Raw genomic sequence first — 19,805 nt, forward strand, 5'->3', positions numbered from 1 at the left:
ATGCTCCTGCTAGGAAAATTCTGCCATTTGTACCTTCTATCATTGCAGCATCATGATCTGGCACTGAAAGGAAAGAAATAGTGAGGCTGGGAGCATAGGGAATGGATTTTGCTTATTATCTTGATTTTAAATATTCAGCTGCAAGTTTCTAGTTAAATTCTTCTTGTGAACTGTATAGTTGCACAACGCTGGACCAAGCGCCATCAGTGATACTCTCTTGTATGTGGAATGGCCAGTCCTGAGCAGAAAGGAATTCCTTCTTTACATCCTGCATATTCAGACACACGGTCCATTGCAATGTCAGACAAGCTCTTCTATCAACAGTTTAGAAATTAAGGTAGGACCATTATCAAAACACATGTCTTAAAATGCTGATCACCATATCCTTCTATGATGTTTCTTTAGATCAGGGTGGCCAAACTGCGGCTCAGGAGCCACATGTGGTTCTTTCACACATATTGAAAGCCCGCCCTCTTAGCTGACTTGGAGAAGGAATTTCTCTCTTTAAATCACTTCTCTAAGCCAAGCCAGCCAGAGAAAGTTGGTTTTCTTTCCTTCCTTCCTTCCTTGTCTTGCAGCTCTCAAACACCAGACGTTCAGGTTTTGCAGCGCTCAAAAATCTGATGTTTATTCTATGTGCCTCTTACATTTAAGCAAGTTTGGTTACCCCTGCTCTAGAAGTGGTTTCAGACAATTTCTATCTGAGGGCCAAAACACATGAAGTCTACTCCACAAGGTAAGTTACTTATGGCCAGTTACTTGCACTATAGTTCTAATGATTAATCAATGGTAGCAAAACCTCACATTTTTTCCTGTTTGCGACTGCACAGAGTGAAGTGCTGAAACTGCATGGAAAGCTGCTTCACATACATTGCCTGGCTCATGGGGCAACTTCAAACAGGTTGTGTTTCAAGTGACCACTCAGGCAGCTGCTTGTATGACTCTCAACAGAATTATAGAAACAGCTTTTTTATGAGATCAATAGCATTTCCTCATATGCACATTCCCTAGTTTTTCTGGAGGTCTATCATCTTCCTTTCTTCTGTCAGAACAACATCTGCTGGATGTACTAAATGACACCTGAAGTGTACTGTCCCTGAAGGAACAAACTCACAGTTTGGAAGTGTTCTTGAATGATTCAATTGACCACATCACAGAGGTAGCCAGGAGTATGTTTTCCAAACCAGCTGTGGCCTCTCGGAAAAAGGCAGACTTGGCCAAAGTCACATATGTCTTTGTAATATCCAGGTTGGGCTACTGTAATGTGCTGTATGCTGGGCTGCCTTTGAAGATGGTTTATAATCTTCAACTAGTTCAGAACACAGAGGCCAAGGTACTCGCTGCAACAAGTCCTATCTTGTGCCAATTATACTGGTTGCCACCATGCTTCTGGGCCCAATAAAAAAGTGCTGCTGGTGGTCTTTAAGGCAGTGATACTTACTGCATGGCTCATGGGGAGCCACATTCACAATTACCATCAATAAAAAGAGCCACGTTAACTACTCCACCACCTTAAGCATACATACAACAGCTCACAGGCAGAGTGGCTATTTTATTTACAGAGAAATTTCCCAGTGAGCCTCTGCTCTAGAGGGCCACAGGTGGCCAGAGGCAAGCATGCCCAAGCTCTAGGAACTCTGCCAGAACCTCACAGGCCACAGCTCCAACCCCTCATCAGCAATGGTAACTCACGTCAGCTCACCAATTGTCTGTTCCCACAGTGCTGCCAGTTTCCAGGAGATAATTCCTACTCTTCGTACCACTGAGTTGAGTGACCACTGCTGCCATGGTGTGTAGCACAACAAGGGCCACTCAACTTAGCATGCGCCGAGGCCATGTTTACTTCTCACTCCATTCCTGATTCAGCCTTTGTATTTCCACAACCTTAATACAATTATTGTGCACAGGCTGTGTCATGTTTAAATAATAAAACCATCTCACTGTGGTCTCTTCCTGGCCATCACCTAGATGCTGCAATGATAGCACAGAGGCTGCAGATTTGGGGGGGGGGGGTGGAATATCAGAGAGAACAGGCCCTTTACTTCCATCCTTGGCATAAGGCCTGCACCTTAGGAATGCTCTTGGCTTACCTCCAGTCTTTCAGGTGGTAGCTGTTTCATGGTGGGAACCATCTGCCAGCCACAAGCTCCACAGGGCAGTGGCTTTGCCTATTTTCCTAACGCATGGGCAGATGCCACATTGTGAAGGCATGCTCAGAAAAACCACAACTAGTATGTCAAAAGAGCCAAGTGGCTTCTGGGCCACTAAGTGCGTATCACTGCTTTAAGGTCATTTATTCATTTGCTGAATTCTATCCCATCTTTCTCCTCAATGAAGACCCAAAGCAGCTTGAATGGCTTTGTTCTCAGAACAACCCTGTGAGGTTGGTATGTGACTGGCCTAGCAAGCATTCATGGCAGAGTGGGGATTTGAATTTGGGTCTCCAACTTATAATAGTCCTATACTGTAACCACTAAATGGCTTGGGCCCAAGTACCCAGTGGATCACCTCCATCCATATTACCAGCTCATTCTGTGAGGTTCATTGAGGAAACCTTGCTTACCTCAGGAACCCTCACAGAAGGAGTCTGATTGGTGAGATTCTTGGCATAAGGGTGTAATTTACATTTGCCTCTGCCTACTGGAACCCACTTCTCCCTGCACTGCAGATGGTTTAGAAGCCTTCTTGCATCAACTAAGAAAGTCTTTATTCTGGGGAGATTTAAAAAAAAAAGCCGGCCCCCAGTGTCGGTAACTGTTTTGTATAGTTTTTGATACTCTAAACTGCCTAAAATATTTGTTTTTAAATATAAAGTTGGGAATAAATAGTCAAATAAATAGTGTTGGGCAGTTCTGCTGAAAAGAAGGGTTTTCTAGACTCTAGCTATTTCTTGGGCCAACTGGCATGGAATGTTTTTTTCTGTGTAAGAATACCTGTGAAAGAAAGCATATTGAAAATGCTTGGAATTAAAACCCACATGGAATTTTCAGGAAGGATCCATGACCAAGAGCTGGCATGAATTTGGTGTCTGAATAAGATTTTTCCATACATTTTCCTCTCTGGAGGGAAAAGAAAGCCATTGCAATCAACCATAATCACTGAGTAGGAAACTGATTACGTTGGAACCAGTTCACTGACTGGTGCTCATCCCATCTTATCTTTAAAATCTTCTAGGAAAAAAAACCCTACTCAACATTCTTTGGCAACTTGTTCTGTTGTTCAACCTGTTTTTTTCCAAGTCTAGTCTAATTCTAACTTTTAGCACAGAAACTGGGACTCCAGACTTGTATGAACCTAAGAAGCAGCCACAGAGATGTTGATGTGAAGAAATTGACATTTTCCCTGCCCTGTATCAATATTATACTTGTCTTTCCCCCCAGCCTGGGGGACATTTTCAAAACAACATGGGTGGAACAGTTACAGCATTCCTTCTCCAGAGTCAAAGATCCAATCCATGCTCACCTCCACCATGGCTGGTGTGGCAGACCAAATAATATATCTGGGGTTCCATTCAGATATCTAGAACACATTGCATTGTTTGCCATTTTCTTTCTTTTATATTCCCTGCTTGATGTTTCCAAAATTTGTTTTCTTACAAGACTTTTTCAGTTTGGTTGTAGAGTAATATCAGTGTTAACTTGTCACCTCTGAAGTTTAATATATTTAGTTTGTTGTTTTAATCTGTTCAACCCTGTTAAACTATGCAGTGTGATTCCCTTTGTGAAATCTGAAATTAGAAAATAATGTTTTTTTACTTTATTGCCATGCTTGCTAGAGTTCTAGAAAAAGGGGAGGAATTAATTGAGGTTCCATCTTTTGTGATTAATATAAAACAGTATCAACAAAACCAGACATGGCCTCTAAGGTTTCACCTACAAATGTTTTATTTACAGCTATGTATCCAGAGTTGTTTTTCAAATGCAGCAAACCATAGCTGGAAGAATTAGTTTTCCAGAATCTCACAGATAGTGATCATACCAAAAGTATTTACCAGTGCCAATAAAACTATTGACTACTAACCACAAGATTTCTGGACCCGTGCTAAGTGTTTGCTTGTACAATGATGAACAGAATCTAGTTCCAAGAGTATAACTAATACAAAGTACAATTGCAGAAGTCATTCAGATGACAGGGGGGGAAATGCTGTGTATTCGTTTGTTTGTTTGTTTCACAGCAGCCTTCTGGGCAGTACCTTCTTGTCCTGATTGCAGAAGACTGCCAGATAGCTGTCCTCAGCAGGACAGAGCCACTAAATGAAAAAAAGGACAAACTAATATGATGCCCATGATCTCAGTGTATCTGTTTGAACAATTGAGGAAGCTGTTTGCAGCTTACCTTTCTTCCTCTCTCTCTTTGTAGTTTGCCGTCCCTCAGGACACGCCGGAACTCGCTGCTTTTCTACACAACTCCTCTATTCCTCACTATGTTGGGCGGAGGGAAGTGAAAGCAGTAGAGCATCAAACAAACTCTGCAAAAATTCTGGTGAGATGCCTGAAGATTCTAGTGCCATTGAAAACTTATAGTACATCCCCTTGGCATAAAGGTCTTCTCTTTTCAGTGAGGTGTGTGGGCATAGGATTGTAGCCTTAAGAACTGGAGGGAGGGGGTGATTCAATCTGCTCTTGACACTGTCAAACACAAGTGCCAGTCACGTTGGACAATTATTTTAGGGGTATTTTTCTAAACGTTAGTATTCCACCCACAACTCATTGTATATAGGAACATTTCAAGCGGTGGGCACAGTTTATTTATTTGGATATCTATAGCTATTTTTCTCCCCAATGTGGACTGAAAGGAGCTTACAGCATCATTCTTCCCTTCACAGCATAAACTTTGTGAGCTAGGTTAGGCTGGAGTGTGACTAGTGAAGGTCCAGCATGCTTCCAGGGCAGATTCAAACCAAACCCGGGGTTCCCCAGCATGGCTCCTGTGAGAACCATGATGCATACCAGTAGTTCCTTAGCACCTTCTGAGATTTTCAGATAGTAGGTCAGGCCATTGTAAGGCAGGGCTTGTTATTGCTGCTGTCATTCAAATGAAAGGGTTTTCCACAACGGTAGCAGCCACAACCACTGCAGGATCAGGAGGACTGCTAAGCACCTGTGCTTTCTTTAATCACTGCATTCTGTTTCCCCCTCAGGCTTTCTTTCTTTTTATTCCCTCTTCCTCACTCCCTCCCCACTGACTTTTATTCATTTTTTGTTATTTTCCTTCTGCAATTCTTTTGCAAAGCAAGAAGGCAGCAAATTTGGGTTTAGTTCCACTTTCTGTGGCAGCCATTTTGAGGTAATGCTTACCAATCCCTGTCAGTATTCTAAAGGTGTCCCTGGGCTGAAAACCGTTGGGGAATTCTGTTCCACTCTGACACCCTATTATACCATGCTAGCTTTAAAGCACATTTTAGCAGGGAAATGAGAAAAATCAGAATCGATCAAAGGCCCAGAGAAAAAAAGCAGAACATTGTTCACCTGGCACCTACAGCTTTATGCACCTCAGTTTCCTGTATCTTTTACTTCCCATATTTCCCAGGAGTTCTTTGAGCTGAACAGACTGATTGTTTCTTATTAAGCTGTCTTTATTGTCCTCCAAATTCTCACCATGTACTTCCCATTCTTTCAGACTTGTTTGCAGCTGCATTTAATGGCTGCTAAATGTCCATTACAATACTTGGCAGACTAAAAGAAAAGGAAACTTGTTTTAGTTTTTTCTGCTGTTGCTATGACAAGGTAACACATGCGTGCACACACACTGCTCCCTTACACCCTGACTAAACAGGAGCAGGAGAAGGCGTGGTCACAGCAAACAAAAATATATTAATTTTATATGGTATGGGTGGCAAGATCTAGGTCATCACTTTGTTTTGCTATTCTTGCTCCCAATGATATCCCTTTCCTTTTGTACCCTTAGAAGCTCATCGATTCACAAATTCGTGAAGCATTCCCCAAGATCTTCTAGGACTCAGCATAGCTTCACTCCAACTTTTCTAGGAAATGTGCTTTCTACAATGAAAGAGAGGGGAACATAGTCAAGAACATAAGACCCCTGCTGGATCAGACCAGTGGTCCATCTAGTCCAGCATCCTGCCTCTCACAGTAGCCAGCTAGTTCCTCTGGAGGTCTAACAACAGGGCACAGAGGCTTTCCCCTGATGTAAACTTCTGGCACTGGGATTCAGAGGTTGACTGCCTCTGAATGCAGAAGTTCCCTTTAGTCACCAGGGCTAGTAGCCACTGATAGACCTCACCCACATCAGCACCATTTTCCTTGCCCTAGTCCAGGGGTGGCCAAACTGTGGATCAGGAGTCACATGTGGCTCTTTCACAGATATCTTGTGACTCTCAAAACCCCCACCACCCTGTCAGCTAGCTTGGAGAAAGCATTTCTTTCTTTAAATCACTTATCCAAGCCAAGCAAGCTGGCGGCTTGGAAAATGCATTTAAAGTTAAAGCTGGTTTCTTTCTAGCTCTATCTCCCCCATCTATTTGCTTTCCTTCCTTCCTTCCTTCCTTCCTTCCTTCCTTCCTTCCTTCCTTCCTTCCTTCCTTCCTTCCTTCCTTCCTTCCTTCCTTCCTTCCTTCCTTCCTTCCTTCCTTCCCTCCTTCCCTCCTTCCCTCCTTCCTTCCTCCCTCCACACCCATACCACTGGAGGGCTTTAAAAAAGGTAATTGACATACATCACAATGTAGCAGTATGTAATTTAATTTAATTTAAAGTTCTTTCCCCTACTTAAATGGAACTTCTGTTGGAAGAAGTATGGAAAGCCATCAAACTTTGCTCAGTTGATTGACAGGAGAGGGATAGGATCCATTCTACCAATTTTTTAAATATAGAAAGCTGTTTGGTGGCACAGGAAATGGCAGCCACAGGGGAGCTGGAACAAAAAAAGTACAAGTAAGACTGCTATATGGAGTCCCTGTTGGCACTGCATTCTCAGTGGCAATGGAAGGAACATAGAGAATCATTGTCCTGTGGACACACCCTTGGTTCCTATCAACAATGTCAGGCTATTATTGATTCTCAGTTCCAGAAGACCACCTTTGGAGATGCTACCATTCAACCACAAACACTCTAAATCCACACCAGATTGCTGTTTATCTGCTATCGTTCTCAAGGACTACTTTTTCTTGTTGCCAATTCAGATTAAGCAACTGCAAATGGTTAGCCCAAATAGTAACTCTGTGTGGGATCTGCATTTTATATAGTGAAATAAACAAGAACCAGAGTTTTATTCAGTAGTTTCATCCAACCTTAATGTACTTAGATTTAGTCTGGCAATGTTTCCTTGGTGTCTTTCTCTAATCATATTTTTGATGAGGATGAAGAGCCAAGATGATTGAGAGAGGGAAAAGAAAACGGCAAGCACATCTTGTTTTGCACGCTGCTGTTTACATACTTCAGCCTCCCTCCCCAGTCATTTCAGTGCTTGAACCTGGGTGAGGGATTGTCTCGTTCTCTTGATTTATGGAATGCTCCATATGTTCAGTTCCATTGTGTGCATGAAGCATTCCTCAACATGAGATGAAGGAATATCCTGTCTTTGACAGAGCCCATGGCTAGAATTGAAAGGAGCTACTTCTGGCAAGCCCTGGTGGAATTTTTTACTTTTCCATCCTTTAAACAACCAGTTGGACACCATGCTGTTCGAGTGCACAGAAATAGCACATGGTTCCGAGGTCCTGGTTGAGGACCAGTAAGGACAAAAAGGCTATTTAGGCTGCAAGTTGTGTACATCTGATAAAAATTGGGTTTCTTCATAGGCCTCTGATTATGTTACTTTTGGTCTGGTGTGATTATGGCTTTAAAATACAGCATGCCATACTTGCTCCTACAAGACAGAAAAGTAAACAAGTCTGGCTAGATTAAAGACTTGTTCAAATAAGAAAAGATAAACAAATGCATCCTCTAAAATGCATCCTTTCAATAAGTGCTGTGTAATCAAGTTCCTGTTGAGGAAGTAGTTGAAAGCTGAGAGGATGTAATCTTTAATTCAGTTCTAATGGAGGAACATTCCATGGAGCATTGTATAATTTTGTGTACACATGTACCGTTGAGCCACTATTTACAGGTATAAAATTATATGTGTCTAAATTATTTTCCTGAGATGGAAATTTAGCAAGAGTATAATTTGACTGAAATTAGCATTAGAACATCAAGTGCTCTGTTAAATTGGGAGGAGTTTGAATAAAATAATCTTACTGTTTCATATATATTCTCTTGTGTGTGTTTGGATTGCTTACAACCCACTTCCCCAAGTGATAAGAAGTTCCAAGATGAGTGCTGCACAGTTTTGATCTTCTTCAGATAAGAGAGAACTGAGAGTTAGGATGTCAGGAATATTTTCATTATTTGCAAATATACAAGTAGAACCTAGGAAGAAGCGTGGAGGCACTCCTGGACTGCAGCAAACCTGCTACCCCAGGTCAGGCCCCTGGAGACACACTGAGCCATAAGGAGATTCACCATCACCATATTACAACTCTTGTGCTCTCTTTCTGTGCCTTGGTCTGTCACTCCCAAACTGCTAATTTCTGTTTCTTCACACACACACACTCCTCTCCTCAGCTGAGAGTTATCAGCTTATCTAGGCTGTGATAGATCAGTCATTGAAACCCATTGAAGGATTCTCAACCTATCAGGAATGCACCTTTCTAACAATTAGATCCCATATATGACACAGCAGCCAACTAGTGGACCATTCTTCTAATAAATGAATGGTCAGTCAGGAATATTAACACAGTACATTACAAAGAAAAAGAGCAAAAAAAGAGATTAGTTCTCCAGCAAGGAAACCTAGATTTTGACCTTGGGCTATATGACTGTTCTGTTAGGTAACTTACAGTGTAATTCTAAGCATTATGGACTTCAGTTAACTTAAAAGGGTGTAATGCTGCTTAGGATGGCACAGTGAATGGGCATTTTCCTTTTTAGAAAATGAATTCCAAACTGTTATTTCCTTTAAAAATTAATGCCAATAATGTTGGGATTCTAGATGCCATTCTGAAGATTGCCTGCTTAAGAGCTATTACACTGCTACCAAGGGATGATTAAACTATTATATTGTTTCTCATACAGAACTGTACAAATGTGGAGTGTCTAATAATCACCTGTTCAATAGGACTGTTAGAAAGAGGGAAAAGTGCTGCACTTAAAATACGGTCTCGGTTATGGGCCTCAACATTTCTTAAGGTATGGAAATGCATGCTTAAAATTATATTGGAAAGGATTGTGTGTGTGTATTGTGTCCACTATTTAAATGAAATATGCATCTTGGTCCTGCAGTTTGTGATCGTACTCAAAATCCCAGGCTTAATTCAGGTGAATAGAGAGAACTCCCAAACCCCAAAGTTCCATCCCTAGAGCAGTTTGGCTTGTTCTGTGCTGGAATGGTAGAGTATAATGAAAAATATGTGATGTTTTTAATCATTTGATGTGAAAATGTCCCTTTTTCATACTTCAGTAATAATCACTATCTTAGGCCACTAAGTATGCTGCAGACCTGGTAGTGAGCTGTTTAATCATCAAGTTGATTAAGGATATATTCATCTTGCATCAAACTACTCACACAGTGGCTTAACAAGTTTGCACATGCAGATGTTAGAGTTTTCAGTTACTCTGTTGCTCAGAAGCAGTTGGTTCTCTCCATGTGCTTCTTATTTAATAGCCTTGGTGTGCTGGGGCACAGGAAGGTTTGAGGGAGAATGAGCAGTGACTTCCTGCTGATGGGATATGAGCTGGGAGTTGGTTTCTGACCCACCATCCCAAAGAATGGTTACACAGTGAAACTCTCCAGCTTCACTGTTTTCCAGCCAAGCTTGCTTGCACCCAGTAATTTTAGCTGTGTCCCTGCAAGGCTGGAGTGGAGAGATGAGATGCAATCAGGTCCTTTTTGTCCCACTTACAATGAGGGAAGTTCACTTCTGTTCTCCCTCTGCCCCCCAACAGCTTGGAAGAAAGGGAACAGAAGTGATATGCTTGTCTCCTAGCTTGCAAGGGGGAGATGAAAAATAGATAGCTTTTCTCCAGTTACCATGTGCAAAATATCCTGTCATTTCTAATCATTTTGCAACTATGATACAGGTCTCTTAGTGCATGTCCACTGTACCATGTGGGCTTTGCGGAGTGATGGAGGGACAGTGTATTAGTGTACCAGTGCTAGAAAGCAGCATCAGTCTCAGCCTTTATGCCTGTTGTTGCCATCCAGAATAACTAGTTGGCCACTTGAGTGAGACAGGATGCTGTATTAGCTGGACCAGTGGTCTGATCCAGCAGGGATCTTACGTTGTACAGGCATCTCCAGTAACATCATTTCTCTTGAGCTATGTGGCCCTCATTTCTATTGCAGTATACCATGTAGTTCATAGATGACATGAACTTAAAGTGTGTATTGGATTCTCTTCTACCAGTCTCTTCTTTTTGCACAAATGTATTATAGTGGACAGAAAATAATTTTTTAAAAACTCAAACACCCCTTTTCTAATGGATCATATAGTCCAATGTGACAAAGTACAAAATAATGGAACAGTTTCTCCTCCCAGATACGAAAGTGTAATCCTGATGAGTATTTAATCCACTGTGATTTATTTTAGGACTACATAACATATGTTTCCCTTCAGAGAATGAATAAATCACTTTTTTGCATTTATATACAATGACTGTCTAACTATGCAATGTTAAAATGACGTATTCTGATCATTCTGTCTCATAGCAAATTGTGGTCTGTCGCCTAAAAACTTACTGCTTTATCACAAGCTGCAGTTATATGGTGATTTAACATATTAGGGTAAACAAGCAGCCTGGGGTCTCTCAGCAAACCAACAAAGATAACAGAAACTGCTAAACCAAAGCCAAGAAGGGACAGAACGATTTTTGGCTTTATTTCAAAGAGTGAACACAAATGTGAACATATGTTAAATTTTGTATTCAGTCTGACTGAACCAGCAAGTAATTAAGTACCTAATTCATACAAGGGAGAAATATCTTCATTTGATTAGGCTACATTGTATTTTCCAGTACTAAACACTTTTAGTATGTTTTTGTTTGGTTTGCATCCTTGTTATTTATTACGTCTGATATGCTTTTTTTTAAAAACAAAACCCCTCTAGTCTGAGGGCTAAAGTATATATCACATACAAACATGCGTAATAATGCCCTGAAAAAAGTAGTTCAGGATGTGTGATGACTCTTACAAATGCATATCTGGAATCTCTTGGGAGGGAAGGAGCTTGTGGAGGATCTGGAATGGAGAAGCTGCAGACAAGGAGAGGTTATGCTTGTCCTCCCCTCCCCCCACCACCAAAAAGTCCATTTAGCTTGTTTTTATGTAAAACATTTGTATCCCATTTTCTGCCCAGTTAGAGCTTCAAGAAGGATCAATAAGGGAACCCAAATGAAACAGAAAAATGTTCACATGCTGGCAGAAGACAGTGATCAAGGAGGATCACCTGAGGAGTAAATTCCATAATTTTATCATTGTTCTTAACCTGTGGGGCTGTTTCCCCTCCTGGGGTCTCTCAGCAAACCAACTGTAGCACTGTAGCAGCAGCGTTTACCATGTTCAGAGTTTTCTTTTAACCAGAGCTTGCTTATTGGTTTCAAACCCTGGTTTCAATTTCTGGCTAAAAGGGAACCCTGTTATAATTAACTAATTTTTAAAAAATTACATGTCCACCTTTCTCCTGATCAGCATATGACCCGAAGTGGGTAACAATGATGTAAAATACAAAAAAAAAAACCCTGTGTAAAATCAAAAATTAAAAACTATTGTAGCACTCCAGTCTAAAAAGACACTGGACTTCTAGTTGGGTAGTGACTGGCACAGATGCATTTGTGGAGTTCTGAGGATTTGAAGGTTTTACTGCTTAATAGCTTTTTAATTTGTTTCGGACTGAGACTGTTTTAACAGCAAATATTGCTTACTACATCAAGCAAAAGACAGAGTGTGTACCCTGTTGTTAGGAGCTTGAAAAACTCCTTGCTAATTTATTGCTATCTTTGGAAACTCTCACCATTAATGATGTTTGATGCAGCAAGCTAATTATGATAGTGACCTCACTGGTTCTAGGAGTGGAGAGACTGTTTTTAAACCCTTAAATGTTTATCTCAACTGCCTGGCAAAGAGACAGAATAAGAGATAGGGGGAAAGAAAGAAAGTTAATAGTTCAGTGTTGCCTTAAGGAAGCGGCCTTGAAGATGGCTTAGCTGAGCAAGGACAGAAGAGGGAAGATTGGAACCCACTTTCTCTGGTACCTCGGCAAGAGTCTGTCCTTGTCCCCTTGTACTCCTCTGATTATAAATATTTTATTTATGGGACACACAAGGGCTTACCCACATGAGGGGGATAGGACTTCTCTGCTGAGCAAACAGTCTAGAGTAGAGGATTTCTTCATCTCCAGCTACAAAACAAATTTGCCTGGAGGTGGATGTTGATGGAGATGATTGTCCCTTGGACCAGAGTTCTTCAAATGCAGCCCAAGAAAAAGCTTAAGAAACACACTCAGTGGCTCGCTCCAGGATAGTTCTGTTCTACAGCTTTGCCAAAAAACCAGGAGAGCAAAAACTTCCTGCCATGTTTCTGGGAGACTGGGAGCAGCCACTGCAAAAGCCACTTCAGAACCTCCCTCAAACAAAGAAGGCACTGACAATAGAGCTTACTGGGAAGAATGAAACTGCCACACAAGAGCATGCCAAGTAATATCATGCTTGTTATAACTGCTGATAAAGTACTTAACCATAGCTACAGTAGGAGAAAGGAATCTGTTCAAAGAGGAAGGGAACACATGATTCCATGACCCACTCTTGAACTCTTAACCACGGGTTAGGTCTACATGCCTCTGAATATAGAGAAACAGGATGGTTTCCAATCAACAAAAGTGTCAGACAAGAATATTTAATTTTCCTACCGCTTCAATCTGTATGCAGAACATTTCATAAGGAAAGCTGGGTTAGATTTAGGTGGATGTGGAGTGATAATTGGTGGTCATTAACAGTTTGAGATATCATGACGCCACATTACTGGAAGAAAACAGTGAAAACTTGAAATGACTCCTGAAGAAGGTTAAAGCAAAAAATGCCAAAGCAGGACTATATAAAGAAGACAAAAGTAGTGAAAGTGACATAGTTTTCAGGATGACGATGAAGAAATTGAAATGATTAGATTTCCTATTCCTTGACTGTATCATCAACCCAAAGGGAGACTGCAACCAAGAAATCAGGAGATTGAGTCTGGGAAGAGCAGTCATGAAGGAGTGAGAAAAGATCCATAAATGCAAGACTGTGTCACTGCCAACCAGGATCACAATAATTCTTATCACAGTATTCCCTATTGCTGTATATGGGTGTGAAAGTTGGACATTGAAGAAAGCTGATGGGAAGAAAGTTGATTCATATGAAATGTAATATTGGAAGACAGTGGATTGCCAAAAAACCCCAAATAAGTGGGTTCAGGGCTTTTTTTGTAGCAGGAACTCCTTTGCATATTAGGCCATGTCCCCTGATGCAGCCAATTCTCCTGGAGCTTACATTAGGCCCTGTACTAAGAACCCTGTAAGCTCTTAGAGGATTGGCTACATCAGGGGACATGGCCTAATATGCAAAGGAGTTCCTGCTACAAAAAAAGCCCTGAGTGGGTTCTAGATCAAATCAAGTCTGAACTCTTGCTAGAAGCTAAAATGACTAAACTGAGGCTATCATACTTTGGTCACATTATGAAAAGACAAGACTCGCTGGAAAAGACAATAATGTTAGGAAAAGTTGAAGGCATCAGGAAAAGAGGAAGACCCAACATGAAATGAACTGACTCAATCAAGGAAACCATGGCCCTCAATTTGCCCAACCTGCACAAGGCTCCTAACAATAGAAGGCTTTGGAGGTGATTAATCCATAGGGTTACTATAAGTCGGAAGCGACCTGATGGCACATAAACACTTATAGTAAGTGTTTTGTTTCTTATCTTGCGGGTTTTTTTATTGCCCTCTGTCCTGAATATTTATTTAAATGCTTCCCATATTTATTTACATGCTTCCAAGCATGTCCTTTAAATAATGTACAATGCATATTAAACAAATTCATTCTTATGATATGGTTCGTTAGGGGTCCCACATGTCTCTGTTAGGTTGACTTAGATCTCCAGGAAGTAGATTTTGTTTCCCATAAAAAATGTACACGCTCAATAGTTTTCAAGACAGGCTTAAATACATCATAAAAAATCATCTTACTAAATTATTGTATGACTTCCATAACTTGCATTTTAAGGGGCATTTTGCTTGCCATTGTACAGTTCGTAGCAGTTGAATCTCATGCAGAGAAGGAGTGGCAATGAATTCCCATAGTATGCATTTAAATTGTAACAGTACATTTCCTCCACCTAAATGTGCCAGACATCAGGGGAAATGATGTAGAACTCCACCCTGCTCCGCATTCTATTAAGCAAGGCCAATCTTATTACAATAACAACATATTTAGCAGCAGTTAACTTCAGTTCTGGGAGCAACCACATCTACCAAAAGACCCTCAGTTTGAATATGAGGATTTTGTCAGTTTCTCCCCTTAGAAAAGAGCTCATGATATCATGCCCGAAAAGGAAAGCTATCCTTCAAATGTACCTCAGAAGTAGCAAGATGAAGTGCAATGGTGTTGAGCCCTCTGGAGTGGTAGTCAACGCTTCAAAGGCTGGAACATCATTCGGATTTGAGAGGAAACATCAGCCCTGCAATATTCTGCTAAGAGTTCCAACTGGCTTAAAGTACTTCATCTTCCTTCCCCACATTCCCATCTGCAAGCCAGATGCAGGGGGGGTTTTGTCCTTGCATGCCTTGCTTGGCCTCCATCTTGTATTTTTGGAATGGGTTATTGACTTCTGCTGTTGTGCCTCATTGGGACCAAAGCAGGCACCATCATCCATCAACATGCCTAGTGAGAATTCATTTAAATTGTTTTTACTACTAAGGTGGGCCAGGAGACTGATGGTCTTTCCAAATTACCCCTGCCTGTGTCTGGATAACATGCAGACAGATACTGTACTGAAGTGTTTGTTGGAAATGCATAAATATTTTCAATCCAGGTGCCCATGTGTTTCACATTTGTTGAAGGATCTTTTTTTCCCCATTCTGATAGTTGAATATATATGGGGTGTGTTTGTGGGTGGGTGTTTTTGATGTAGCAGTACTACTTTGAATGATAAGAATATCAGTGCGAGTGTGAGGCATAGAGGTCTCTAGATTCTTTAACCTCTATAACGTCATCCAGAGGCCTCAGTGCTGAACAGGAACATGTATGTATTATGCTTGTTTTAACTTTGTGCTTGCATTAGAAAGCAGCTCTGGAGGCACATGATTTCTGCCAATATCATAAAGTATTATTCCAAAGCTAGCAACCACTGCTGTTCCAATAAATGCTACTTAACAACACTGAGAGAGAAACAGAGACATTTTCTGCACAAGTGCAAACTTCCACATTGGTATTCATAAATAATCAAAGTTAGATCAGAATTTAGTGTCCCATTTCCTTGCATTTTTTAAATCCTCTTTTTCCGTGATTCCCCTCGCCCTCTTTCAGCTCTGATTTTGCCATTTTCCAGTGTGGAACTCCTTATTTCAAGTTTTGATCCTGCCACTCTTTTGTATCATCAATGTCACCTATTTACTGCCCTCCTTCTGCCCTTTCACTCCCCTTCAAGTTGACTCTTGAGAAATTTGGTAATTTTTAAAAACATAATGTTGATTGTATTATATACCGGTAATTCTTTTTCATTTTAATATAGCAACGTTATAGTGTTGAGACAAAACAAGCAGCAGGATTTCATGTACCCTTCTCCATGCAATTACCAATCCATAAAGTTTCTTTCAATTCTTTTTCTTTTCTTTCCTTTTTTTGATGGGCAGGTTTTGACGCCACGAGCTTGTAGTTTTTTTCATTCCCCCCCTTTCTCTTCCCCTATAGCTCCCAGTGTGTTTTCTTTTTTACAATAAGAACATAAGAGAAGCCATGTTGGATCAGGCCAATGGCCAATCCAGTCCAACACTCTGTGTCACACAGTGGCCAAAATATACACGCACACACACACATTGTGGCTAATAGCCACTGATGGACCTCTGCTCCATATTTTTATCCAATCCCCTCTTGAAGCTGGCTATGCTTGTAGCCGCCACCACCTCCTGTGGCAGTGAATTCCACATGTTAATCGCCCTTTGGGTGAAGAAGTACTTCCTTTTATCCATTTTAACCTGACTGCTCAGCAATTTCATTGAATGCCCAGAAGTCCTTGTATTGTGAGAAAGGGAGAAAAGTACTTCTTTCTCTGCTTTCTTCATCCCATGAATAATCTTGTAAACCTCTATCATGTCACCCCGCAGTCAACGTTTCTCCAAGCTAAAGAGCCCCAAGTGTTTTAACCTTTCTTCATAGGGAAAGTGCTCCAAACCTTTAGTCATTCCAGTTGCCCTTTTCTGCACTTTTTCCCATGCTATAATATCCTTTTTGAGGTGCGGTGACCAGAATTGCACACAGTACTCCAAATGAGACTGCACCATCGATTTATACAGGGGCATTATGATACTGGCTGATTTGTTTTCACTTCCCTTCCTAATAATTCCCAGCATGGCGTTGGCCTTTTTTATTGCAATCGCACATTGTCTTGACATTTTCAGTGAGTTATCTTCCACGACCCCAAGATCTCTCTCATGGTCAGTCTCTGCCAGTTCACAACCCATCAACTTGTATTTGTAGCATTACTTTGCACTTGGCCACATTGAACCTCATCTGCCACGTTGATGCCCACTCACCCAGCCTCAACAGATCCCTTTGGAGTGCCTCACAATCCTCTGGTTCTCACCACCCTGAACAATTTAGTGTCATCTGCAAACTTGGCCACTTCACTGCTTACTCCCAACTCCAGATCATTAATGAACAAGTTAAAGAGCATGGGACCCAGTACTGAGCCCTGAGGCACCCCACTACTTACCGTCTTCCACTGCGAAGACTGCCCATTTATACTCATTCTCTGCTTCCTATTAATTAGCCAGTTTTTGATCCACAAGAGGACCTGTCCTTTTACTCCATGACTCTCAAGCTTACTAAAGAGCCGTTGATGAGGAACTTTATCAAAAGCTTTCTGGAAGTCAAGGTAAACAACATCTATTGGGTCCCCTTTGTCCACATGCTTGTTCACCCCCTCAAAGAACTGTAACAGGTTAGTGAGACAAGATCTTCCTTTACAGAACCCATGCTGAGTCTTCCTCAATAACTTGTGCTCATCAATGTGCCTACTCATTCTGTCCATGATAATGGTTTCTACCAACTTTCCTGGTATTGAAGTCAGATTGACTAGCCTGTAATTTCCCAGATTTCCTCTGGAATCCTTTTTAAAGATGGGGGTGACATTTGCTACCTTCCAGTCCTCAGGAACGGAGGCAGATTTCAATGAAAGATTACATATTTTTGTCAGGAGATCCACAAGTTCAACTTTTAGTTCTTTCAGAACTCTTGGATGTATGCCATCCGGACCTGGTGATTTATTAGTTTTTAATTCGTCAATCAGTTGTTGGACCTCCTCTCGTCACCTCAATCTGACTCAAGTCTTTCAACACCCCTTCCAAAATTAATGGTTCTGGAGCGGGCAAACACTTCTTGTCTTCCACAGTGAAGACAGAGGCAAAAAATGCATTCAGCTTCTCAGCCATTTCCCTATCCTCCTTCAGTAATCCTTTGACCCCTTGGTCATCCAAGGGCCCCACTGCCTTCCTGGCTGGTTTCCTGCTTCTAATATATTTGAAGAAATTTTTATTGTTGGTCTTTATGTTTTTTGCAATATGCTCCTCATAGTCCTTTTTTGCCTGCCTGATCACAGTCTTGCATTTGATTTGCCACAGCCTGTGTTCCCTTTTATTAATCTCACTTGGACTAGCTTTCCACTGCTTAAAGGAGTCCTTCTTTCCTTTTACAGCTTCCATTACTTTGTTTGTTAACCATGCAGGCCTTCTCTTATACCTGTTCGTGCCTTTCCTAACTTGTGGTATATATTTTATCTGAGCTTCTAGGATTGTAGTTTTAAATAGCCTCCAAGCTTCCCCAAGGGTTTTGACTGTATTTACCTTTCCTTTCAGTTTCCTCTTCACATGCCTCTTCATCTCAGATAATTTACCCCTTTTAAAGTTAAACGTGGTTGTGCTGGTCTTTTGGGACAACTCCCTATTTATACAAATGGTGAAATCAATAACATTATGGTCACTGCTCCCAAGCGGTGCGATCACTTTTACATCTCTCACCAAGTCTTGGACATTACTTAGGACCAAATCCAGGATCGCCCCACCCCTGGTAGGTTTTGTGACCATCTACTCCATAGCAAAGTCATTGAGAGCATCTAGAAACTCAATCTCTTTCTCTCGACCTGAACACATATTGACCAAATCAATCTGCGCGTAGTTAAAATCACCTATTACGACACAGTTTTTACATTTATCCGCTATTTTTAATCCTTCCATCATATTATAATCTCCCTCTATCTTTTGATTTGGTGGGCAATAACGAACTCCCATAGTTAAATTTCCTTTTAGGCCCTCTATTTCGACCCAAAGCATTTCTAAAAGGGAATCTAATTCTTTGACCTAAGTCTTACTGGACTGTATACTCTCTCTGACATACAGAGCCACCCCACCTCCAAACCTTCCCTCCCTATCCTTCCGATATAACTTATATCCAGGAATCACCGTGTCCCACTGATTCTCCTCATTCCACCAAGTTTCTGAAATTCCCACATGTCTATGTTTTCCCCCAACACTAAACATTCCAACTCACCAATTTTACTTTGAACACTTCTAGCATTTGTATACAAACATCTATAATTTTCCAGGCAAGTTAGGCCCGCAACCTTCCTCCTGCTGCCTCGAGACTTTGACAGGCAGCCCAAGCTGTTTGTCACCTTCTCAGTGGACAACTCTGATCCATTACCCGGTAGAAAAGTAACAGTTAACCCTTCATCTCTTTGAGATGAGTCCTCCCGAACCAGAGACATTTCATCTCCTGTCGGCTTTCCCCCAAGATTTAGTTTAAAAATTGCTCTGCCACCTTTTTGATTTTAAGCACCAGCAGCTTGGTTCTATCTGGGGACAAGTGGAGACCGTCTCTTTTGTACAGCTCCCGCTTGTTCCAGAAAGCATCCCAGTGCCTAACAAACTTAAACCCTTCCTCCCGACACCATCGTCTCATCCACACATTGAGACTTCTAATTTGTGCCTGTCTCTCCAGCCCTGCACGTGGAACAGGTAGCACTTCTGAGAAGGCTACCCTGGAGGTCCTGGCCTTAAGTCTCCCACCTAGCAGCCTAAATTTTTCCTCCAGGACCTCACGACTGCATTTCCCCACATTGTTGGTGCCAACGTGCACCATGACCACTGGCTCCTCCCCAGCTCTGTCTATCAGCCTGTCTACAACACATGTAATGTCCGCTACCTTCGCACCAGGCAGGCAAGTCACCATACGGTCAGTATGCAGTTTTGCCACCCAGCTGTCTACTTGCCTAAGGATCGAATCACCAACTACCAAGACCCCCACACATCTCTCCCTGCCCAGGGATGGTTCCTTGGCGTGAAAGGATACCTGCTCACCAACTGAAGAAGAGGTCTCTACTGAGGGCATCTTCCCCTTATCCTCAGCCCGGTGCCCTGTTCCCTCTCGACCCTCGTGCTCCCTGGCAGCAACGGGGCTGCCACATTTAGAGTGGAGCTCATCTAATATATCCCCAAGAGTCTTCCCCGAGTGCCTAACTGACTGTCTCTGCTTCTCTAGGTCAGTCACCTCGGCCTCAAGGGTACG

At 41.7% G+C, this 19,805-nt stretch overlaps 1 protein-coding gene across 2 annotated transcripts in view; it reads left to right on the plus strand.

The window, feature by feature from the left end:
* Positions 1-19,805, plus strand: part of ITGA8 (integrin subunit alpha 8) — a 163,767-nt gene that overhangs the window by 111,094 nt on the left and 32,868 nt on the right. Inside the window, exons 25-28 of one of the 2 annotated variants that reach the window (XM_060248428.1) lie at positions 179-337; positions 4,360-4,482; positions 9,072-9,185; positions 10,705-10,920. In XM_060248428.1, coding sequence (XP_060104411.1) covers positions 179-337; positions 4,360-4,482; positions 9,072-9,185; positions 10,705-10,770 — 462 coding nt within the window. In that variant the 3' untranslated portion in view covers positions 10,771-10,920. Of the gene's footprint in view, positions 1-178; positions 338-4,359; positions 4,483-9,071; positions 9,186-10,704; positions 10,921-19,805 lie in introns of those variants that run through there. The other variant, XM_060248426.1, reaches the window with a different exon arrangement.

The sequence above is a fragment of the Heteronotia binoei genome, chromosome 10, assembly GCF_032191835.1.
Source record: "Heteronotia binoei isolate CCM8104 ecotype False Entrance Well chromosome 10, APGP_CSIRO_Hbin_v1, whole genome shotgun sequence".
Lineage (NCBI taxonomy): Eukaryota > Metazoa > Chordata > Lepidosauria > Squamata > Gekkonidae > Heteronotia > Heteronotia binoei.